Source organism: Dunckerocampus dactyliophorus, chromosome 21 (genome assembly GCF_027744805.1).
Source record: "Dunckerocampus dactyliophorus isolate RoL2022-P2 chromosome 21, RoL_Ddac_1.1, whole genome shotgun sequence".
Classification (NCBI taxonomy): Eukaryota; Metazoa; Chordata; class Actinopteri; order Syngnathiformes; family Syngnathidae; genus Dunckerocampus; species Dunckerocampus dactyliophorus.
Genome location: NC_072839.1, coordinates 9,525,584 through 9,545,576, shown reverse-complemented (window position 1 = coordinate 9,545,576; position 19,993 = coordinate 9,525,584). Strand labels below are relative to the sequence as shown.

The 19,993-nt window shown below is 42.7% G+C and overlaps 1 protein-coding gene and 1 long non-coding RNA gene across 12 annotated transcripts in view; one reads left to right on the top strand and one right to left on the bottom strand.

Moving 5' to 3' along the window:
- Positions 1-1,793: 1,793 nt before the first annotated feature.
- The window catches only part of myom1b (myomesin 1b), a 30,559-nt gene continuing 12,359 nt past the window's right edge, over positions 1,794-19,993 (top strand). For 3 of the 11 annotated variants that reach the window (XM_054764893.1, XM_054764896.1, XM_054764898.1), the window contains exons 1-25: positions 1,794-1,973; positions 2,198-2,369; positions 5,532-5,666; positions 5,760-5,934; positions 7,853-8,010; positions 8,105-8,197; positions 8,548-8,636; positions 8,808-8,849; positions 9,509-9,523; positions 10,541-10,702; positions 10,810-10,971; positions 11,551-11,692; positions 11,885-12,084; positions 12,155-12,208; positions 12,299-12,423; positions 12,918-13,101; positions 13,188-13,362; positions 13,433-13,554; positions 15,174-15,635; positions 18,056-18,252; positions 18,322-18,448; positions 18,562-18,746; positions 18,819-18,933; positions 19,002-19,158; positions 19,579-19,685. In XM_054764893.1, coding sequence (XP_054620868.1) covers positions 2,251-2,369; positions 5,532-5,666; positions 5,760-5,934; positions 7,853-8,010; positions 8,105-8,197; positions 8,548-8,636; positions 8,808-8,849; positions 9,509-9,523; positions 10,541-10,702; positions 10,810-10,971; positions 11,551-11,692; positions 11,885-12,084; positions 12,155-12,208; positions 12,299-12,423; positions 12,918-13,101; positions 13,188-13,362; positions 13,433-13,554; positions 15,174-15,635; positions 18,056-18,252; positions 18,322-18,448; positions 18,562-18,746; positions 18,819-18,933; positions 19,002-19,158; positions 19,579-19,685 — 3,502 coding nt within the window. In that variant the 5' untranslated portion in view covers positions 1,794-1,973; positions 2,198-2,250. Of the gene's footprint in view, positions 2,370-5,531; positions 5,667-5,759; positions 5,935-7,852; positions 8,011-8,104; positions 8,198-8,547; positions 8,637-8,807; positions 8,850-9,508; positions 9,524-10,540; positions 10,703-10,809; positions 10,972-11,550; positions 11,693-11,884; positions 12,085-12,154; positions 12,209-12,298; positions 12,424-12,917; positions 13,102-13,187; positions 13,363-13,432; positions 13,555-15,173; positions 15,636-18,055; positions 18,253-18,321; positions 18,449-18,561; positions 18,747-18,818; positions 18,934-19,001; positions 19,159-19,578; positions 19,686-19,993 lie in introns of all 11 variants that reach the window. The other 8 variants (XM_054764902.1, XM_054764903.1, XM_054764900.1 and 5 more) reach the window with 7 other exon arrangements.
- Positions 17,900-19,130, bottom strand: LOC129173786 (uncharacterized). The gene is made up of 3 exons (XR_008567305.1): positions 18,986-19,130; positions 18,395-18,827; positions 17,900-18,330 (listed from the first exon to the last, which is right to left on the bottom strand). It is a non-coding gene; the product is annotated as an uncharacterized LOC129173786 (long non-coding RNA).

Sequence of the window (19,993 nt, the reverse complement as noted above, 5' to 3'; positions counted from 1 at the left end):
TACGTGTCAAACAACGTTATTATTCTTGACTAAATAAATAATGCTGAATGTTTTCACCTTCAGACTGATAAATGTACTTTTCCCAAATCCTTCATTACGTTCGGTCTGGTTCCTGGATATGTCCATATATGGATGTACAAGCGAAGTTCCTCCATAATGTTATGCAATAAAACAAGCATATGCCACAATAGACAAGACTTCTCTACTTGTGTGTCTTCTGTAAAAATAGCATGTTCGAAATGAGCATTATCCCTGGAATTTCCATTGTTTGTGATTTATACTGTCTGTGTGATTATACTTGAAGTTACTGTTTACTCCCTTTGGCTATTTCTGTCTTTACATAGGAGTGGTGAAAATTGTTAACACAGTACATAATTACGGTGGCCGAGAAGTGCAAAACACTTTAAAAACAGCAAAACAAAATTACGGAAGTGATAAGCTTTCAACCAATCCGGCCAGTTCAGTCCATTCCCTTTGTATTTTTTTCCGTGGCTGGGAATTGCAAAACACTTTAACATTTCAGAAAACAAATTAACCAAAGGTGAAGCACATTAGCATTTCAGTTGCATTTATTTATTTATGTGTTATGTGTTATGTGTCCGCTGTTTATCTTAAATCACACAGGTATTAAAATTTCATTTCATTTCATGTCTTTATTCAACACAGCATGCACACTCATGTTTAGAGCTAATCATTTCAACGACATGCATTGTCCTCCATATTAGCCTCCATTCCTGTCAATCTGGGCTTGCGTATATTCCCTTTCCAGTTTATGTGATTGTAATTTGTTTCGCACTTCCCGCCCACGGTAAATAATAGATGTTGACAGACAAGCATGGGTCAGACAACAGGTGATACAACATCAGTGCTGTGAAGGGAGGATTACTTTCCAGGAATTTGACATGAGATGACTCAGAGGTTAAAACCTTGTCTTAAGTCATTCTCAGTCATTGTTTTCTTTTGCATTTTGACTTTGAAGTTTAGTGTCACAAAATGCTAGCGGTGGGGGTGTTTTTTACCTTTTAAAAAATGTTTCCATAAACAAACGTAGTTTTCTTTGGAGTGGTTTTTATATCGTTATTGGTTTGTATGTGTGTACATCCATATATACATGATGTCATGTTTTCATATTAGTCTAATCATGTGCTGTGCTTCTTTTGTTTACAGTAAAAACAATGTTTCATTTTGCATCCAATGCTGAATATCACATGTGCAAAAACCTGAATTACGTGAAAATAAATAAGGAATATAAATGAAATGAAACGTGTATTCATAATTTGTACAGCTCACAAACGAGAGTGAAACCTGAGCGTGTGGCGAAAGAGAGAGTGACAATGAGGCGGTGTCTGGCTGGCACGGGTTGTTTGTCGTGCAAGTAACAATAGCAATGGCTAAACTTAGAAGCGCCACTACATTTCAACTCAAAGCGTTTCGCCACTGTTTACACATTTACCTAGTGATGACGCAGCATCAGGAGCAACAGGGGGTTCAGTATCTTGGCCAAGGATACTTCAACATGGTCACAGGAGGACTGAGGATGGAACCAGCAACATTCAGGTTGGGAGACGACCAGTCTACCACCCCAAAAACAAGGCTTAAAGTGTCACCAGCATGCTGCTGTATCCTCCCATGGAACGCAATGGAAAAAAGTCATGTTTACCTGCTTATCAATCATGGATGCACATTGGCTCGAGACCTTCATCACACATGCACCCCCCGACGCCCTCCCGCACCCTCTCAGCTATATTTACCCCCACCCTCACCATAAATGGCTGTGGCTGCTGCTCGAACATTCTGGCCAGGCCCCATGTTATTTTTGTTGTGTGGACACAGTCCTGAACCTACCTATCTACCTGCCTGCTTGGCTTTTCAAGCTTTGATTGTGGAGTCTTAGCACATTTTCCCTTTGAGCTCACAAACGGAAGCTCTGAGGCCGCAGTGGGTAAGTGGCAAGTGTCCTGCAGAAATAACAGGTGAGAGATTCCTTGCTGATATTTTCATGCATCATGAGCGACATTGCCTGATTGCTTGGATATGAGGTCATGTTGTTTGATTATGGTAAACGTTTTTGCTACTATTTTGCCTGCACAGTGCTAAATTAACAATACATGTTCCACTGAAAGGAACATGTTGACAAATGCTGTAACCACCATTCACCAATGAAAGCCAAATGTGCTCTTGAACACTAACTCACCAGACGGACAATCGGCTAGTCAAGAAGAACCTTGGATACTCAGGGTGCCGTGCATCATGTCTGGCTCAGTACCGTTCTACCAGAAGCACCACCGCCACTATGACCGTGGCTATCGTTACCAGTCTGGCAGCAGATACACTGCTGGCACCAGCAGCAGCAGCAGCAGCACCAGGGGGTAAGGAAAGGAGGCCCAGATGAAAGATAAAAGAATTCCTAATTTCCACCTCCATTTTTCATCCTCACAATGGATGATTGACCCTCTCCTCTGAGCTCTGGCATCATCTTCCATTCCATTCCCGTCCATCCATCCACTTTAACCATGGTACATTCCACACATGCGCACTGCTGCCTGTTTATTTCCTGCATGATGTTCCAGCATGCTCTTTGCAGAGTGAAAGTGCCATTTGCTTCCATGCATGCCAGAAAAACCTCCTGTAATGGCCGGAATAGACTTTTCATCTGTGCAATGCTGGGTTGGAACCAAAGAAGTCTATTAACCTTCATAGTCGAGGAGAAGGGTGTCAAAAAATGTGAGATCTCAGATTGTTTTGCACCTTTTGACAACCTACACAGCAACCCAATCTGGTACAGTGCGCCGGACATCTTTAAATACACTTGCTCTGAGCGTGTGAACAGGTCAGAGGGCTTAGGTTTTGTTAGTTGATCTTTGCCTGGCGCTCCACCAGCCACCCGCCCAAACTAACATTCTCTGCTCGGGCGAGGAAAGGATGATAACGATGCAGCGATGATGCAACCACCAGCTGCTCCGTAACAATACGTTCTTTTTGCAAATAGCGACAGCTTTTATTCCTGCAAGAATGTAAGTGCTTAATCGGTGTGACCCAAGAAAATGAGGCCAGCTCCCTTCACACTCTTGACTGTTATCACACACGAGAACCAACCCCCAGCCTACATGCTTTACTCAAACCTGACCTGGAGTGACTGGAAAATGTGTTAGATGTGATCTCCTGAAGTAATGTGTCCTAAAAGGAGTTACTAATACGCAGAGGTGTGGACTTAAGTCACGCGACTTGGACTCGAGTCACAATTTTGATTAGTTTAGAGTCAAGGAGTGGGCAAACTTTTTGACTCACAGGCCGCATTGCGTTAACAAAATTGGCCGGGGGGCCAGACTATGTATTTGATATACTCACACTGTTTTACGCTCATCCAATCTGCTATAAGTGCTTGTGTCCCTATTTTCAGGAGCACTTTAAACATCAAACCACATCAAATAACAACATTTTACAGTTTTGTTTACTGAATAAGACACCCACAATGTACATGAATATGAACAAAAAAACATTGATGATTAAAGAGGATGTGAATGTCCCTCCTTTTTTACTTCCCAGAGTGCAGTGGGTAGCATAAGTTGTGCGTCACATATTTGTTGACTTGTGTTTGCACCGTGGGTGAGGTAGTTGTCTGGATCGCTGCTTGTGAAAAGCTACTTAAACCATCAAAAGGTTGTCTCAGCTTGACTCTGACTACGTGCAAATCATGTTGCTGGTTTGTATGTTAAAAGTTTAAGTTAAATACTTTGGAAGCAACTGGTGGGCCAGATTCAAATGCTTGGCGGGCCAGATGTGGCACCCCTGGTTTAGACTCAACTTGACAATGTCATCAAAGACTTGGAATTCAACTTGGACATCAATGACTAGGGACCTGACTTGGACTTTAGTCTGATGACTTGAAAATATGTGAGATTTTCAGTGCATGAGTAAAATGTGTTCCCATTCAACAAAAGTGATTGAATCTTTGATTTTGCCTCATTGAATGCATCTATTAGTGTGCAATCAGGTTTATACCCTGAGCACAACAACAAGATATTTTTAGAAAAGTACTCTGACAGCGCAGACCTCCGCCAAGCGTCATAGTTCCCCCCATATTGTGATTCCCACCAAAATAGCAATCCTACATTTTTGGATCAGTCTTTGATATTTTGTAGAATCTTTTGGAAACCTGTCCTGTATTTTTTGTCCAAGTGCTCTGACTATTTTTGGTGGAGTTATATGCATCAATGCAGGAAATGGACCTATCTCACAATGTTAAAGTATCCTTTACAAAATTCCTGCACCCAGATGGTGATCCAGATCACCCCCGAAATGTCATCAGTTCTTCCATATCCCATTCCGACAATTCCTGAACATTTCATCCAAATCCATTAAAAACTCTTCAAGTTGAGTTACACAAGTTACACAAACAAACAAACAAACAAACAGATAAACGCGGGCAAAAACATAACCTCCACTTGACAGATTAACAACAAATGTGTGGATTACATGTCGATGGACTGACTAAATCCTGAATGTTATGTCAGCACTTGTCAGCTGCGTCTTCTTTGGGAGACACTAAACAGTGATTATGACTCGTAAGGACACGAAAAGGTCAAGCCTGTGACTTCGGACTTGACTCGACCTGTTTCGTCTTGGGTTTGCACGTTTTTACTTGACACTTGACTTGAGACTTGAAATTAAAGACTGGGCTACATGAAAACAAAAGCATGCTGCCCCCTTTTTTGGAATAATCACCTATTTTTTTGGGGCCCCTGTCAGTCTCTATCACACAGGGCCAGCCAACAGTAGGTATATTATCTTCGATGGAACTGTGAATAGTAACAATGACCTGTGACATAAACGTTTGAAACCTGAACTGTTCTTCCAACAAGTCGAGGCACTTTCTCATTACGCTGAAAGAGACTACCTTGGCAGTACCTTCACACTGTTGGATTGGACCACGTGGCACCACGTTCACCCTAGTGATGCGTCGAAGGAATCGGCTCCAATAGCTGGCTCTTTGAAATGAACGATATGGGGTTGTGATTGAAAATAGTTCGAAATTTACATGCAGAGATTTGACCTTGTCTATTGAGATGGGTATTTAGCATTATTATATTTATGGATGTTTTATATAATATTTTATATAATATATTTTGTAGCTGTTAATTGAGGATTTGAATAAATCCATTTAAATAATAAACATCTGATATCCATCCATCCATCTGTTGTCTATGCCGCCTATCCTCGTTAGGGTCGCGGGGGGATGCTGGAGCCTATCCCTAGACATTCTATTTTAGTCAAATAGAAAACATGAAACATGCTCCAGCCCTCACTCTAGTGCGAAAGTATTATACCTTTAAATGGCAATATGCATATACTGTATATTGAATGGCAACAATGACAATAATATCCCTAAATACTGTCCATCTGCAGTTTCTCTATATTGTTTGGTCTTGAAAGGTCCAGGTGACAACTTGACACACTCCAATAATTAGGAGTCTTTGCGACATTAACACAGTGTACCTCGTACTGACTGTACCCCTATGTTCCTGTCTCAGACTTGATTGGTCCTCACCCTCTGGACTGGACAAGAGCCGACTGAACCCTCTGCCTAAGAGAGCCAAGCCCTCTTACTTGGCTGTGGACAAAGAGAACCACATCATTGGCTACGTGGTGCCCCTCTTCAGGAGCAGGTAATAACAAATTGAATGTTCAGTCTTGAGGTTATTGACTTTGTGCTTAACCCCCTGCTTCCGACACACCTATGTTTGGCTCTTCTCTGCCAGTCAAGACTTTGCTACGGGGTATTCCGACGCAGAAGAGACAAGGCTAAGGAACACTTCTTCACACATGGAGCGCAGAGATCTGTTTACCAGCGGCCTGGAGATGGAGAGGTCGGAGCAGGTCTCCAGGAAGGAGGCCATGCGCGAGTCAGCCGAGCGCATCTCCTTGAACAAAACGGTGAGTGGGATAATCTCATTTGTGATCACACCCTTTGCTTAAGTACAGTATGAGAGGCCAAGCATTTATTACCTCATTCAACATTAGGTACACCTGCACAATTTAATGAGAGGGCTGCAAAGGCTGTAGTTAAATCTCATATCTTGCATATTTCTGTTTTCAGACACATTTACTCCTTTAGCTACATTAGAGGAGCAAAATACACTACTAGATAGCATCTAGTATCTGTCTACACGTGTCTAAGTGGTATTTACTTTCAGCCCATTACACAAGGCAGCCACCCACGTACTGTATATCTTACAATTCATAACGTGACCGTCACTGTATTTATGCGTGACAAAGAAGGTGACAAATTCCTCAGGCCTCCATGGGACACAAGGAGAACGCACAATGTTAATCCCATGGGTGTTTTTGTGTTAGGCTATTCAAGGCACAGCAAGACGCTTCCCAGCCATCCATAGCACATCATTAGCAACAAATACAGTGCATCCCGAAAGCATTCACAGCGTTTTTTCTACATTTTCCTATGTTACAGCCTTATTCCAAAATTTAATAAATTACATTTTTCTCCTCAAAATTCTTCACACAACACCCCATAATGACAACATGAAAAAAAAAACATTTTAAATGTTTGCAAATGTATTAAAAATAAAGAACTAAGAACCACATATACATTGGTGTAAAGTGTTTGCGCCCTTACTGATTTCTAATTTTTTTGTCACACTTAAATGTTTCAGATCGTCAAAAAATGTAAATATTTATCAATGACAAACACAACTGAACACAAAATGCAGTTTTTAAATGAAACTTTGAACAGAAAAAGAGCATCGTACCAGCAGTAAAATATGGTGGTGGTAGTGTGATGGTATGGGGCTGTTTTGCTGCTTCAGGACCTGGAAGACTTGCAGTGATAAATGGAACCATGAAGTCTGCATCAGATCTTGATGTCCTTAAGACATGCCTGGAGTTTGGATAGCTGGCTCGTTTCATGCGGGGTTCTTTGATGACTGCATGAAGTTGTGTGGCGCCTGCATAACAGTGGAAGTTAACAGAGTGCTCAGAAACATGACGGTGATCCTGGAAGGCCAAGAGTCACCATTCTTAACGTGTTTACGTCTATTGTAATAAAGGCTGACAAAGAGGCTGTCAAGTTCAGATTTACCGTCTTTTTCACAGTCTTTACCAAGAAAGTGGGGTGGGGGGGTCTGCTTTGACCACCCCATTTGGCTTGGGTTCTGATACCAACACGTCCTCTCTCGGTTGATAGTCCTCTGGATGATGTTTTCCACCTGTAAAACTCTTCCTACAGTCATGTAACTTCCCCCAACACCATACACTAAATATCCTGGTTTTATGGTTGACTGCATTGTGTGTGAGACTTTTAGCCTGAATTTATGGGCTCTGGCTTAACTATTATTTAGATAAGCAGGAAAGCAAGTAACTCAAATTATAATTATATCCTATATGTCCCATATAAAAGCTAGAATAGAGAAATATGGCGGGAAAAATAAATATACAGTGCAAGCATTTTTAACAAAGAAGGTGAGAAACACTATTGAATTCAGGAAATAACTCATGGGAAGACAGGAAGGTGGTGGTGGTTGATGGTCATTTATCACTTTCATTCATCATTTATATGTATTTAGAATTGTTTTATACATGCAAAACTGTAACTGTGAAACTATAAAAAACGTGTTTTGTGTTAACATTTTAAGAGGCCGCTGCTGACATCATAGACGGCAATCTAACGAAGCTGACATCCGGTCCCGGTTGCCATTTTGTTAGCTAGCTAATAGGATACTAACAGGGAAGGAGGAGAATATTTTTTTACTTTGCCTTCCTGCAGTTGTCTTTGCCAGGTCATGAATTCATTTGTTGTGTGTGCAGCAGTGTGATGTTGTGGCCATCTCGCCTTTAGATCCACGAGCATGAGGAGCACTTTAAGCGCATGAATGAAGACAGCCTGATGCACGCTCCAGAGTTTGTCATCAAGCCTCGCTCTCACACCGTGTGGGAGAAGCAGTGCGTGCGTCTGCATTGCACCGTGAGCGGCTGGCCTGACCCTCGGGTCGTCTGGTACGTCGTCAAAGACACTCAAAAACATCAGCTGGATATCTCAACAACCGAAGATGAAAATATTTTTTAACCCTGTTGTTGTTCCTCTCACAAGGTACAAAAACAACGTGGCTATTGACCCTCTGACCAACGCTGGCAAGTACAAAATTGAGAGCAAATACAGCGTGCACTCACTGGAGATCAACAGGTGGGTATCTCCTGTCCCAAACGAAGCATGCCCCAAAAGACACTAATATGATATTCAAAAGATGCCACAGTATTAATCAATTAGTAAAATATCTTGGTTCCCTGGTTGTTAATAACTATAAATGCCAGTGGCCATTACTCAGTACACTCATGACCACAGCTTAGAGAGCAAATGGTGCACATGACATCACCAGTGGTGTCTATTTACTGTAAGAGTATTCCTGGATGAGCCTGAGAGATGGTGATTTACATGTTTGCAGGGGTGGGGGAGTGAGGGAGTAAGGGCTGCGCATGTGAGCTTTTAAAGGAAGGAATGTGCAAATTAGAATTTATAATGTTCTCCTCTTTCAGGTGCGATTTTGACGACACAGCCCAGTATCGAGTCTCTGCCATGAACTCCAAGGGGGAGTTGTCCGCCTTTGCCTCAGTTGTCGTAAAGAGTACGTCACAGACAACCTGAACCAAAATACACATTCAGAAACATCTCCGTTAGATGCCCTCATGATTAGAGACCCTTTGTCTGGCGTATGTGAGGCATGCAGCACTCAACACAAATGGCAAAACATCATATCATGTTGCATCCAAGGTAACTGCTTCTGCTCATCACACAGGGTTCAGAGGTGAAGTGGACGAGTGCCTGCCTGCTCCGAGACGTACGTATGAACTATTTACAGTGTGTCTGATATCATTTGTTGAAAACCTGTTGTTGAAAATTTAATAGAAGTAAACCAGAAGAATAGGAGGATGCTCGTGTCTATTATGGATATTAGCGTGTGACCCTGGAGTGAATGAATCATGGGTAGACTAGTGTAAAGTCCTTTGGGTGTCTAGAAAGGCGCTCAAGAAATCCAATCAATTATTATTATTATTTTTCTTTTTACTATTCTTGTTCTTATTATTATATTCAACCTGTGGCCATTTGGTACACCAACATCTGATGAGACACAAGACAAGAGCTGTATAACGTTGTAAGGTGTTAACTTTGTAATACGATGAACCGTCAACACCTTCCTGCACTTGATAGAAGAGCTATAACCAAAAATCTGCCTTTTCAAAGACAATAGAGCTCAATTACAGTTAATTAGACACTCTAAACTGCTCCCGTTCATTGCATTGAATGCTAATTATTATATTAGGAACATCCACATATTACTGTACATATAATCTTTATGATAGTGCCAATCAAATAAAAGTATTATGTTTGCAAATGTCGAATTTTTGAGTGACTTGTGTTCATCCCATTACTAAATTAATACCTAAGATTGTGATATTCACCTTATTTGAATGCGTGTTTGTTTCTTTGATGCTGCAGGGACCAGTTTTAAAGGTAACTGGGTCATATGGTTTGGTTTGATTAACATCACACAAGCCGGGACTGTGCATGACCACCAGTATTAGTTATTATCTTTAACCATTTTTCCATTTTCAACACATATGCAAAGTAGCTAATGTATGTTGTTTAGGTATGTGTCCATCGATATTATAAATACATACATTTTACATACATGTACCGCTGTAGATTACTGCGCCTGATTAACATTGGAAATTGAATAGCATAACCGTAGCAAAGGGCAATTTATTTAATCTTGACTTCAACAAGGTTTTCTTTGGTTTGTTGTGCCTCATGAGATAGCTCTTCTTAGCACCACTGAGTACCTTTAGTGTCACCATCTTGCTAACTTTGCACAACATTGCCATTGTTTTCCATCATTGTTAAATTTACAAAAAACATCTTGTTGTCCTCAGGGTATTGAATTGATCTCAAACGGACTGTTCAGGTTGTCTTAAAAGACGTCAGGCGATAGGACAGCTCTAGTCTGAGAACTTGGTGCAAGATCCAGTGTATTTATCCTCTAAAGGAGGAGGCATGTCCAGACAGGAATGGTTTTACTCTTTTGTGGTGGCAAATGACGGTCGTTGGGATACAATGGTCTATTGTTATTTGGGTGGTATCCCCTTCCATTATTAGTATTCCATTCAGATGTAATGATGATCATGGACCCACTTGAAACTAAGGTGACTGTGCCTTGTTTATTTGTTAGGGGCTAAATGATGGAATCTTCTAGGAAGGGATGAAAAGACAGCTTTGTATGTGGGAGAAATGTGGTGTCGCAGACCCTCCGTTCAGAGATGGCTTCTCAACATTTACGTAGATGGCTTTATTTCAAATCATCTGCATTCTATCTCCAGAATGTGTACATTTTCGGTTGGTTGGTTGGTTTCGGTGCCTCCTCCTTTAAAGCCTGCTCAGATGAGATGCAAAACGTCTTCTAAGACAACCTGAACAGTCCATTAAATGACCTGAGAATATTCACCGGCACCTTGTTGTTGTGTCCATGTGTAGATGGCCCAGTGTCTGAGTATGGCATCAACTTCCAAACTCACATTGTTGATAAGTTTGGTGTGTCGTTTGGGAGGGAGGGTGAGACCATGAGTTTGGGATGTACGGTCATCATCAACCCTCCCTTGCACCGCTACCAGCCAGAGGTCCACTGGTACAGAGACGGCAAGTACCAAGTACCAAGTACCAAGTACCAAGTACCAAGTTGCATGTTGTACATATCCTTGTTGACTATTTGTAAATGGAGTTTGCATTGTGATGCGCCCTCCCAGATGTACTACTGTCTCCATCTAAGTGGACCCACATGCACTGGAGTGGGGACCGAGCCACACTGACCCTCACACACCTAAACAAAGAGGATGAAGGACTTTACACCCTGCGGGTCACCACCAAGTCTGGATATGAAACATACTCTGCCTATGTCTTTGTGAGAGGTCAGCTTCTCTAAACTTGAAATGCCGTCATTTCTATTTACAAGGGTTTGAGTGTGTGTGTGTGTGTGTGTGTGTAATGACAAGATTATGCATCAGAATGATGGTGGAGGTGCCTTCCGCCACCAAACACTAACACCTGGTCAAAAACCTATTTAAAAAAGAACAAAATGATGCAATTTACTTCATAAAAGACCAGCCTATTCATCTTTTACAGTCTATGATGAATTCCTACATGCAGCTTGCTTGTCTTTGCCAAGTATGCCACTGAGTCAAGGTCAAATACAATAACAAGACCTCTGGCACTTATAGCATTCAAAGCAGCTGAGCCACTGGTTTTTAAATATCTCCAATAGAGACATAACACCATGGTAAACGTGGTCAGTGAAGCTTATCTTTGCAGCCCTCTGAGGTCATCTGATCTTTCCATCCTCTCTCAGGTGGCACATGTTGGAATTCATCATTCATCAGCCACTGCCAGGTCACGTTGACTTCAGTGGCACTGTTGATAGAACACAAGAGCTTTGGACTATTTTGGCATTTTAAACTAAACAGAACTGACCTTCTTTCCATATGTCCAAGATGCTGATGCTGAAGTGGAAGGAGCACCAGGGGCCCCGCTAGATGTGGGCTGTCTGGATGCCAATAAGGATTACATCATTGTCACCTGGAAGCAGCCGGCGGTCGATGGCGGCAACTCTATCCTAGGTTACTTTGTGGACAGGTTAGACATTGAGAGTCTAAAATTATATTTTTATGGAAACTCTAACCTGACCCTATGTTCTCTATCTCTTATCAAATGGAAATGTCAGCATTGAGGATGCCTTGATGGGAAAGATATTCAAACACCAATGAAGTGCAATGTTTCTCTAAAGATAATCTGTTAGTGGTAACTGTGGTAGCAAAATATGTGCAGATGTGAGGTTGGAACCAACCACTGGATCCAGTGCAATGACACTCCTGTTAAGTTCGCCCGATTTCCCGTCACTGGGTTGGTCGAGGGCCGGTCTTATATCTTCCGTGTGCGCGCTGTCAACAAGAGTGGCATGAGCCGTCCCTCCCGGGTGTCTGAACCCGTGGCCGCCATGGACCCAGCCGACCGCGCTCGCATGAGAGGTATCATTTGGACATTCTTAGTCGGGTGATATTTGAGAATTTGAAACACCAGCCACCTTCTTATTGTCAGGTACCTCTGCTCCTTGGACCGGCCAAATCATCGTCACAGAGGAAGAACCTGCAGGTTATAAGATCAGAATTTGCAACTTCAGAAAAAAAACTTTCATAGGTTTATTTGCCCGTTACTCGTGATGTCTGGTGTATCTTTTGGCAGAGGGTATTGTTCCTGGCAGACCTCGTGCCCTGCAGGTGACAGAAGCAACCAAGAATTATGTAGTGCTTAGCTGGAAGCCGCCTGGTGAGAAAGGCCTGGAGGGTGTCATGTACTATGTGGAGAAGGTAATTGAGCATGTTTACTTCCCATAAAAAAGCCACATTACCACCAAATGGTACAGTTCCGTTCTGTCCCGCTCACCTTGATATGACATAAACTAACTAACCTGGCCTGTCTTTCCACAGAGTGGTGTGTAGGTGTGATGTAAATAGTGTTACAACTTAGCAGTGTGAGAGTGTACCTCATCACTGGATTCATGAAAGAAAGAGAAAGTGACATGGTACAGCCCTGTGTACTGACATTATCCTTAAATATGAAATACCAACAGCTTTGAATCCACTTTCTAATCCATTTTCTGCAGTGTGTCTAGCTCCACCCTTTAGGAACCTTGCCACTGTGGTACATAAGGAAAAGTGGTACAGTACAGATCACTCTGGTCAGTTAGGTTTGATACCATATGAAATTGTGGTACCCTTTGAACCCAGTAACATTTCAAAAGAGTCAACCAAACTGAAGATGGAGCTAAGGATGATGTTACTGACCATTTCTTGTCCCTCAGTGTGTGTCAGGCACAGACACTTGGCAGAGGGTGAACACGGAGATCCCCGTCAAATCACCTCGTTTCGCTCTGTTTGACCTCGCCGAAGGGAACTCCTATTGCTTCCGTGTCCGCTGCTGCAACTCTGCTGGCGTCGGCGAGCCATCCGACCCAACTGAGGCCACCACGGTTGGAGACAAGCTGGGTCAGAGAAGTCCCTTACCGTATTTCCAAGTATGTCGAACAGTCTGCATTCTCAGTTGTGACATTAGAATATGTTTGAATCTGCAGACACCCCAGCTGCTCCAAGCAAAGTTGTTCCTACGAGAAACACAGCCACGTCAGTCGTGGTATCCTGGGAAGCCTCCCATGACGCTCAAGAGTTGGTGGGCTACTATATCGAGGCTAGCATTGTGGGTAGCAACATCTGGGAACCCTGCAACAACAAACCTGTCAATGCGACCAGGTAAAGGTCCCTTTTTTCTTCATATGTATTTAAATGTACCATGTTGTCTAAGTCCCAGACCTTCTTGTAGGTTCATCTGCCACGGTCTAATGACCGGAGAGAAGTACGTGTTCAGGGTGAGGGCTTTGAACGCCGCGGGACTCAGTCACTTCTCTCAGGAATCAGAAGCAGTGGAGGTGAAGGCTGCAATTGGTGAGCAAAAAGAACAACATTCTGATCGTCCAAAAGAAGTGGATGTAGTTTCCAGGCAAGACAAGCTAATTAACTAAAGCTGCATTCTTGTCCAATTATGGCTTCCTATATTTTTCGAACAAATCCTGGTGCCAAGGTCCACTTCTTTTTCACAGCCTTAACTAGAATCACAGTAAATACTCTTGCTAATAATTCCATATGTAGGATTTAAAAGGAATTAAGATGATTATATACAGGATGTGGCATTTGATCACCTGTGTTCGCCATCTTGCACTCCCACACTGTTTTCCACCATGGTTGCCACTTTTGTGTGCTCTGTCCACCAACATCCACCCAAACAACCACCACCTCCCTGCACAGCCTGAGGCGGGGACAGGGTCAGGACTTGTAGACTTCCTCTAATTTGGGTCAGTGCGATCCAACTCAGCGGTCGTTACAAACCAGCCCGAGATTCACACACCAACATCCTTCCCTTCCTCCCCCCTCCATTTCTCTCACCTGTCCGGGCGTAAGGCCTTGTCAGCAACCCCACCCCCAGTGTTCAAGGTACCAACAAACAGATCCCACCAAACCCCAACTACTGCTTCCAAGGCAACTAACCTTGCTGCACTTGTGCTCTCTTTGAATGACACTTGCATTGTTTGACTCTTTTACAATAACGGCTTTCGACATCTTAAGAAAAAAATGCAGTTTTAGAAAGTAGGATTCAGAAAATCGCTTTGTTAACACTGAGCACAGTGGTTCATTATTTTGGTAGCAGAACCCAATGTTTAAAAATGGTCAGAATTACCATTTACAGCCTTGCAATGACTTTTAGATTGCTGTTCAAATGTGATTATTTTAGCAGGGCTATTTCGAAGTCTGTTTTTAATAAGGTACCCACATGCTTTGCCGTGACAACATGAAATTTAAGTAGAACAGTAGGGCCAATGATATAACTTACAAAACATTTAGATAATGTATGTACATAGTCAGTAAAATTTGCTTTTCATTATGTACAGAGATGCCGCCAGGAATTCTGCGCCCCATGAAAAAAAATTACAGCTACAGCTTCAATGGAGCTACCATAATGCTGCTTAGAGGGAAGAGAAATCGGAGAGATCTTCAGTTAATAAATAAATATACTGTACTAATCCACACCCTCTACAACTTCCTCTAAACCCCTACAACTTCAAAACTAACACACTAACTATGTTGAAAGGCATTTTGTCTTCTTTATGAAACACATTCATAGCAACAAAGCTGATGTGCTTCTCTTCAGTGACAAAGGAAGTGCTTCAATTCTGTTCAACGACAGAATTGTCACGTAATTATCTGAAGCAATTTCGGTATAAATTCCATTTTTGCATGAAGTAACATTGATGAAATACATTGGCATTGTGACTGAAGTTTGTTCATAAAGAGCTGCTACAATGTTTGACTGCATGTTCTCATCATGTCCTCGCATGGATGTCTCCTTTTGGCCATCTTGTCTTCATCTTTCCAACCCAGTCAGATGAAGACATCTTTTTTGCTTATTTCTTTATTCATATTTGTTAGTCATTGTAAACTCTGCTTATATGACCTGCATCTGTCTGTTCTAAAAAGCCTCTCTTGATTTTCTCTGCTAACTCCTGTAGGGGGCGGCATCCCTCATGGTGTGTTGCCGGAGATGGGGCCGGGGGGTAAAGCAGGCCAACTAACCCCGCACAGGCCACGTTGGACGGGCACGCATGACACTGTCCAATTCTCCCCTGACACGTTGCAAACGAGCAAAGCTCAGGCTGACCCTGAACACGGGCAGGGGCAGGGGCCCACGGCGGCTAGCTCAGGGCCCTCAGACCCCGCAGAGAGAAAAAACAAGGGGGCAATAAGGGGCAATGTGTCTCAGGCCCAGAATGTGGTAAAAGATCATCTCTCACAGTCTGCGCCAGGCTCACTTTGTGAACCACTTACTGACATAGAAGCACATTTAGGCTCGTTTCACGCTGAGGTCCATGCTGTGAAAACAGCCGATGGCCCCGAGGCTGAGCAGGCATGTGAGTTGTCAGTAGATGCTTCTGCTAACCAGGAGACAGCGAGGCCCCACTCAGAGTCAGCAGGTGAGCATCGGCTAAGGATGGAGGTACAAAAACAAGCCTCCCCAAGTACATATTATATATTTAAACCTACAGTTGAAACCAGAAGTTCACATGATTTGTGTAAAAACACACATTTTTTCTCACTATTGTTAGGGCTGGCCCTTTTACCAGGCACTGCCCTCCCGGATTCTTTTGTTATAACAGCTATCGGAAAAAGGCAAAGAGTCAGAACAGTTTAATATTAAAAAGGAGTGGATACAACCAATTGCAATGAGAACGGTCAGCCCAACCGAGATATAATGGGGTGTCCAAACAGTCTCTGAAGTGAAACCAAATTCCTCTTCCTCGTGGGCCTGCTTTGGAGCCGGCCCAATGCTCAGGAAACTTCCCGTTAACGGCTTGTTGGTGTATTTGCCTGATTTGATTTCAACCACTTCTTGGATGGAGGGTTTATGACAAAAGTTTACATACACAACAATAACAATGTCTTTAAACAATGTGGGACAGCCCACATGATGATGACATGGCTTCGGAAGCTTCTGATAGGTTAACTGACAACATTTGAATTAGTCTGTGCGTGTATTGTAAGGCCAAACCTCAAACACACTGTCTCCTTGTTTGACATTATGGGAAAGTCAAAAGAAATCAGCCAAGATATCATGAAAAGAATTGTGGAGCCCCACAAGTCTGGTTCATCCTTGGATGATCTGCTCATCGCTCATCTGTTCAAACAATTATCCGCAAGCTTAATTGTTTTTTACTGCTCTGGAAGTTGAAGCTTGGCCGAAAATGGGTCTTCCAAATAGACAATGACTCTTAGCATACCGCTAAAATACTCACAAAAAGGACAACAAAGTCAATGTTCTGGATTGGCCACAACAAAGCCCTGATCTCTGTCTATTGTGAGAAGCTTCACCCAAGTCATACAGTTTAAAAGCAATGCTGCCAAATACTAAGGAAATGTACAGTATGCAACCTTTTGGCTTGGACGAAACTCATAAATAATAGTCTCTCTCATCATTTTGGTAATCCTAACTGACCTAAAACAGGAAAAGTCGAGTCTGATTTAATTTCAGTGTTTTACATAGTGTATGTAAACTTCTGGTTTCAGCTTTATGTACACGTATACATTTTTAAACCTCATATATGTACTCAAGGTTCATTTGACATGAAATAAACAGGTGGCGTTCTCCTCACAGGTAAGTCACTGTCAAACACTTCCTGATTGAATCTAACCCCAGACAGGCACGCTCAGATCTTGTCCCAGCTTTCCACGACCTTCTCACTGATGGTCAGGTCACCTTGTAAACATTTCCCACCACCCCCACAAGGATGTTAGATTAGCACCAGAAACATGGCTTCATACAACCAGCATGGCGAAATCTAATTTCTTTAGTAGGGATGTCCAATAATATCGGCTGACCGATATTATTGGAAGATATTTTTTAAATGTTTATATGCCAAGGTGGTATCAATTTCCACATATGTTTGTTAGTTCAAGTGGTCCTCATACTTTCGTAAGGACAAAAAACCAAAAGGACAAAAGTAGTTGGTTAGATCAACAGCTGCTTAGTTTGGCAATGGATAGCTTAGCACTGCGTGACCAGGACATGTCCTGTTTTTTTATTTTTTGAGAAAGTGATGAAAATGTCCTGGTTTTAATTGCTTTTCATTGGGCCTTTAAATTGAGCGGCATTAGGGCACCCCGCTGCATGTGACGTAACCGCTGAAAGGCTGTCGTGTGGAATTAGTTTTGACACAAAAACCACAAAGATCCAAAGAAAAAGCAAAACATTTGCACTGAGTTAATCCTCTGACGCTTGCCGAGTTGCAGTCTGTTGAAATTTTTCGACTTTCAAGGGCACATTTTTCCCCAAAAATATTGGTTAAATTTCAAAACTTATAAAGCATTTGACTTTAGGCTCCTGCGTTGTTCTGTTTTTAAACGTTCTTCCTTTGGAAAACAGTGTCTTTGTTTATACAGTAGACAGTACTTTGTAATATTTGTTATCCATACCAAGGACACATACTTGAAATGTATTGAAATTATAAGGCATCTTTGAGTTAACTTCGAATCATTTGAGTGTCCTGGTTTTCGGTCATAGAAATATGGTCACAGTAGCTTAGCATAATACTTGTCTGCTTCTGAATAAATTTCTTAAAAAGCTATAAAGTGTTTTTAAATTACAGAAGTATTTGATTATACTGTAGCTATCAGTTGGCTGCCTATGGTGGTTTGTCGTATTCCTATTTCCGTATCCCATATTTCCGAAATAAAGGGACCAAGTAATTGATCTTCCAGCATTTACTGAGCTACAAAATAGTTTTAAAATACATTTTTGCTAGGAAGTCAAGGGCTTTCGGAATTAAATGTGTCTCTTAGTAGTTGAGCTTCAGTTTGCGATGCATTTAGGGTTCATTTGAGTTGTCTGTCATCTCAGCGTCCCCTGCCCCACCGTTTGGCATCACTGTGCTGGAGTGTGTACGTGACTCCATGGTGCTGGCCTGGAAACAGCCGGCCTTCATCGGCGGGGCTGACATCACCGGATACTTTGTGGATTACCGTGACGTCATCGACGGAGTGCCGGGCAAGTGGCACGAGGCCAACATCAGGGCGATCAGCGATCGGGCCTACAGAGTGAGTCTTCTTGAGTCTCACATGCAGTTGTTGAAGCTAAGAAAGGCACCACCCTTTTCATGTCTGTAGGTGACTGACCTGAAAGAGAACAGAAAGTATCAGTTCCAGGTTCGAGCAGCCAACATTGCAGGTGTCGGCATACCATCACTTCCCAGCGACACGTTCCTGTGCGAGGAGTGGACCATTGCTGTTCCAGGTGCACTTTTAGCCGCTGACAGCACCTCAGTGAAGATCTAGGCCTTTAAAACTTGACTAAGCATCGTTTTTTTTCATGGCCATACGGACGTTTGACCTTTTCTCGCACCGTAGGACCTCCTCATGATCTAGAACTCAGGGAGGTGCGGTGTGACTCCATGACACTGCTATGGAAACCACCGGTGTACCAGGGCCGCGATCCTGTCAACGGCTTCTACATCGATATAAAGGAAGCTGAAGCCCCAGAGGAAGCTTGGAGAGGAATCAACACCAAGGCCACAGAGAATACCTTCTTCAAGGTCGCTGTGGTCCCTCTGTGACGGCTTTCACACGTTCCAAATGCTTGCTTATTCAGCTTCTTTGTTCTGCAGGTGAAGAATCTGAAGGAGGGAGAGACGTACGTATTCCGTGTGCGAGCTCAGAACCAAGCCGGTGTAGGAAAGACTTCTGACATCTCAGAGGCGGTCCAAGCTCTGACCAAGCCAGGTAGGAGGTGGACAATAGTCCTGATGAGCATATTTGTTGGCTTCACACTCACCTCCTCTGGGTTTTAGGCACCAAGGAAATAGTTGTGGATGTCGATGATGATGGGAACATCTCCCTGAACTTTGAATGCGGCAACCTGACCCCCGACTCCAAATTCCTGTGGTCCAAGAATTACGAGGACATCTCAGACTCGTCGCGCTTGACTGTGGAGACCAAAGGAAACAAGTGAGATTATCTTTTTTTTTTTCCTGTCCTGTCCTGTCCAGCCTTTAAGGTAGATAGAATTGTAGATTTAAATGCCCTCACATGCTCAACAGATTTACAGATTTACTAGTGTGAGATACACTTCCCCTGTTATACAGAATTTATTTGACTTGGATGCTTTGTTATTATGCTTATTTGGAGCGGCCGGACCGGAGCAGGAGGGGATAGATAAGAACAGAAAGGAAAACATATGGGGGGGAGGGGGGGTGCGGTGATAAGAGGGGGACAAAAAAGACAGAGACAAGGACAACAGCTGCAACAACAACTGTGACAATAACACAACAACAGAAACAAACAGGGCTACATCAGTAAATGTCTGTGACGAAGTGAGATTATCTTTAATGAACACTACATTGTCACTCACTCGTTGATTCTATGCAGGTCAAAGGTGACTTTCAGCAGTCCTGGAGAGGAAGACATTGGCATTTATTCGTGTCTTGTCTCTCACACTGACGGCGCTTCATCCAGCTACACCATCTCACAGGAAGGTGGGTTTCTCCAGGCAGGGTTTCGTGTTTTCATCGTAATGAATATACCAAGTGATCAAGTTTCATCAACCAACTTTAAGGCCTACGTTGACATCTCAAGTGTTGTTATAAAACAGTGGTTCTCAACTCTCAAAAGCGGTGATCCAAATCGCGTGAAATTTTCAATTCTGCCTAGACACGCACTTGGTGGTGACGTAGCAAGCGAGTAGCACAGACAAGAATGCGAGGTGCATTCAAATACTCGCCACCCACCAGTTAAGAATCACTGTTATGACACATGTTCTAAAAATAAAAAAATCATGGTGGAC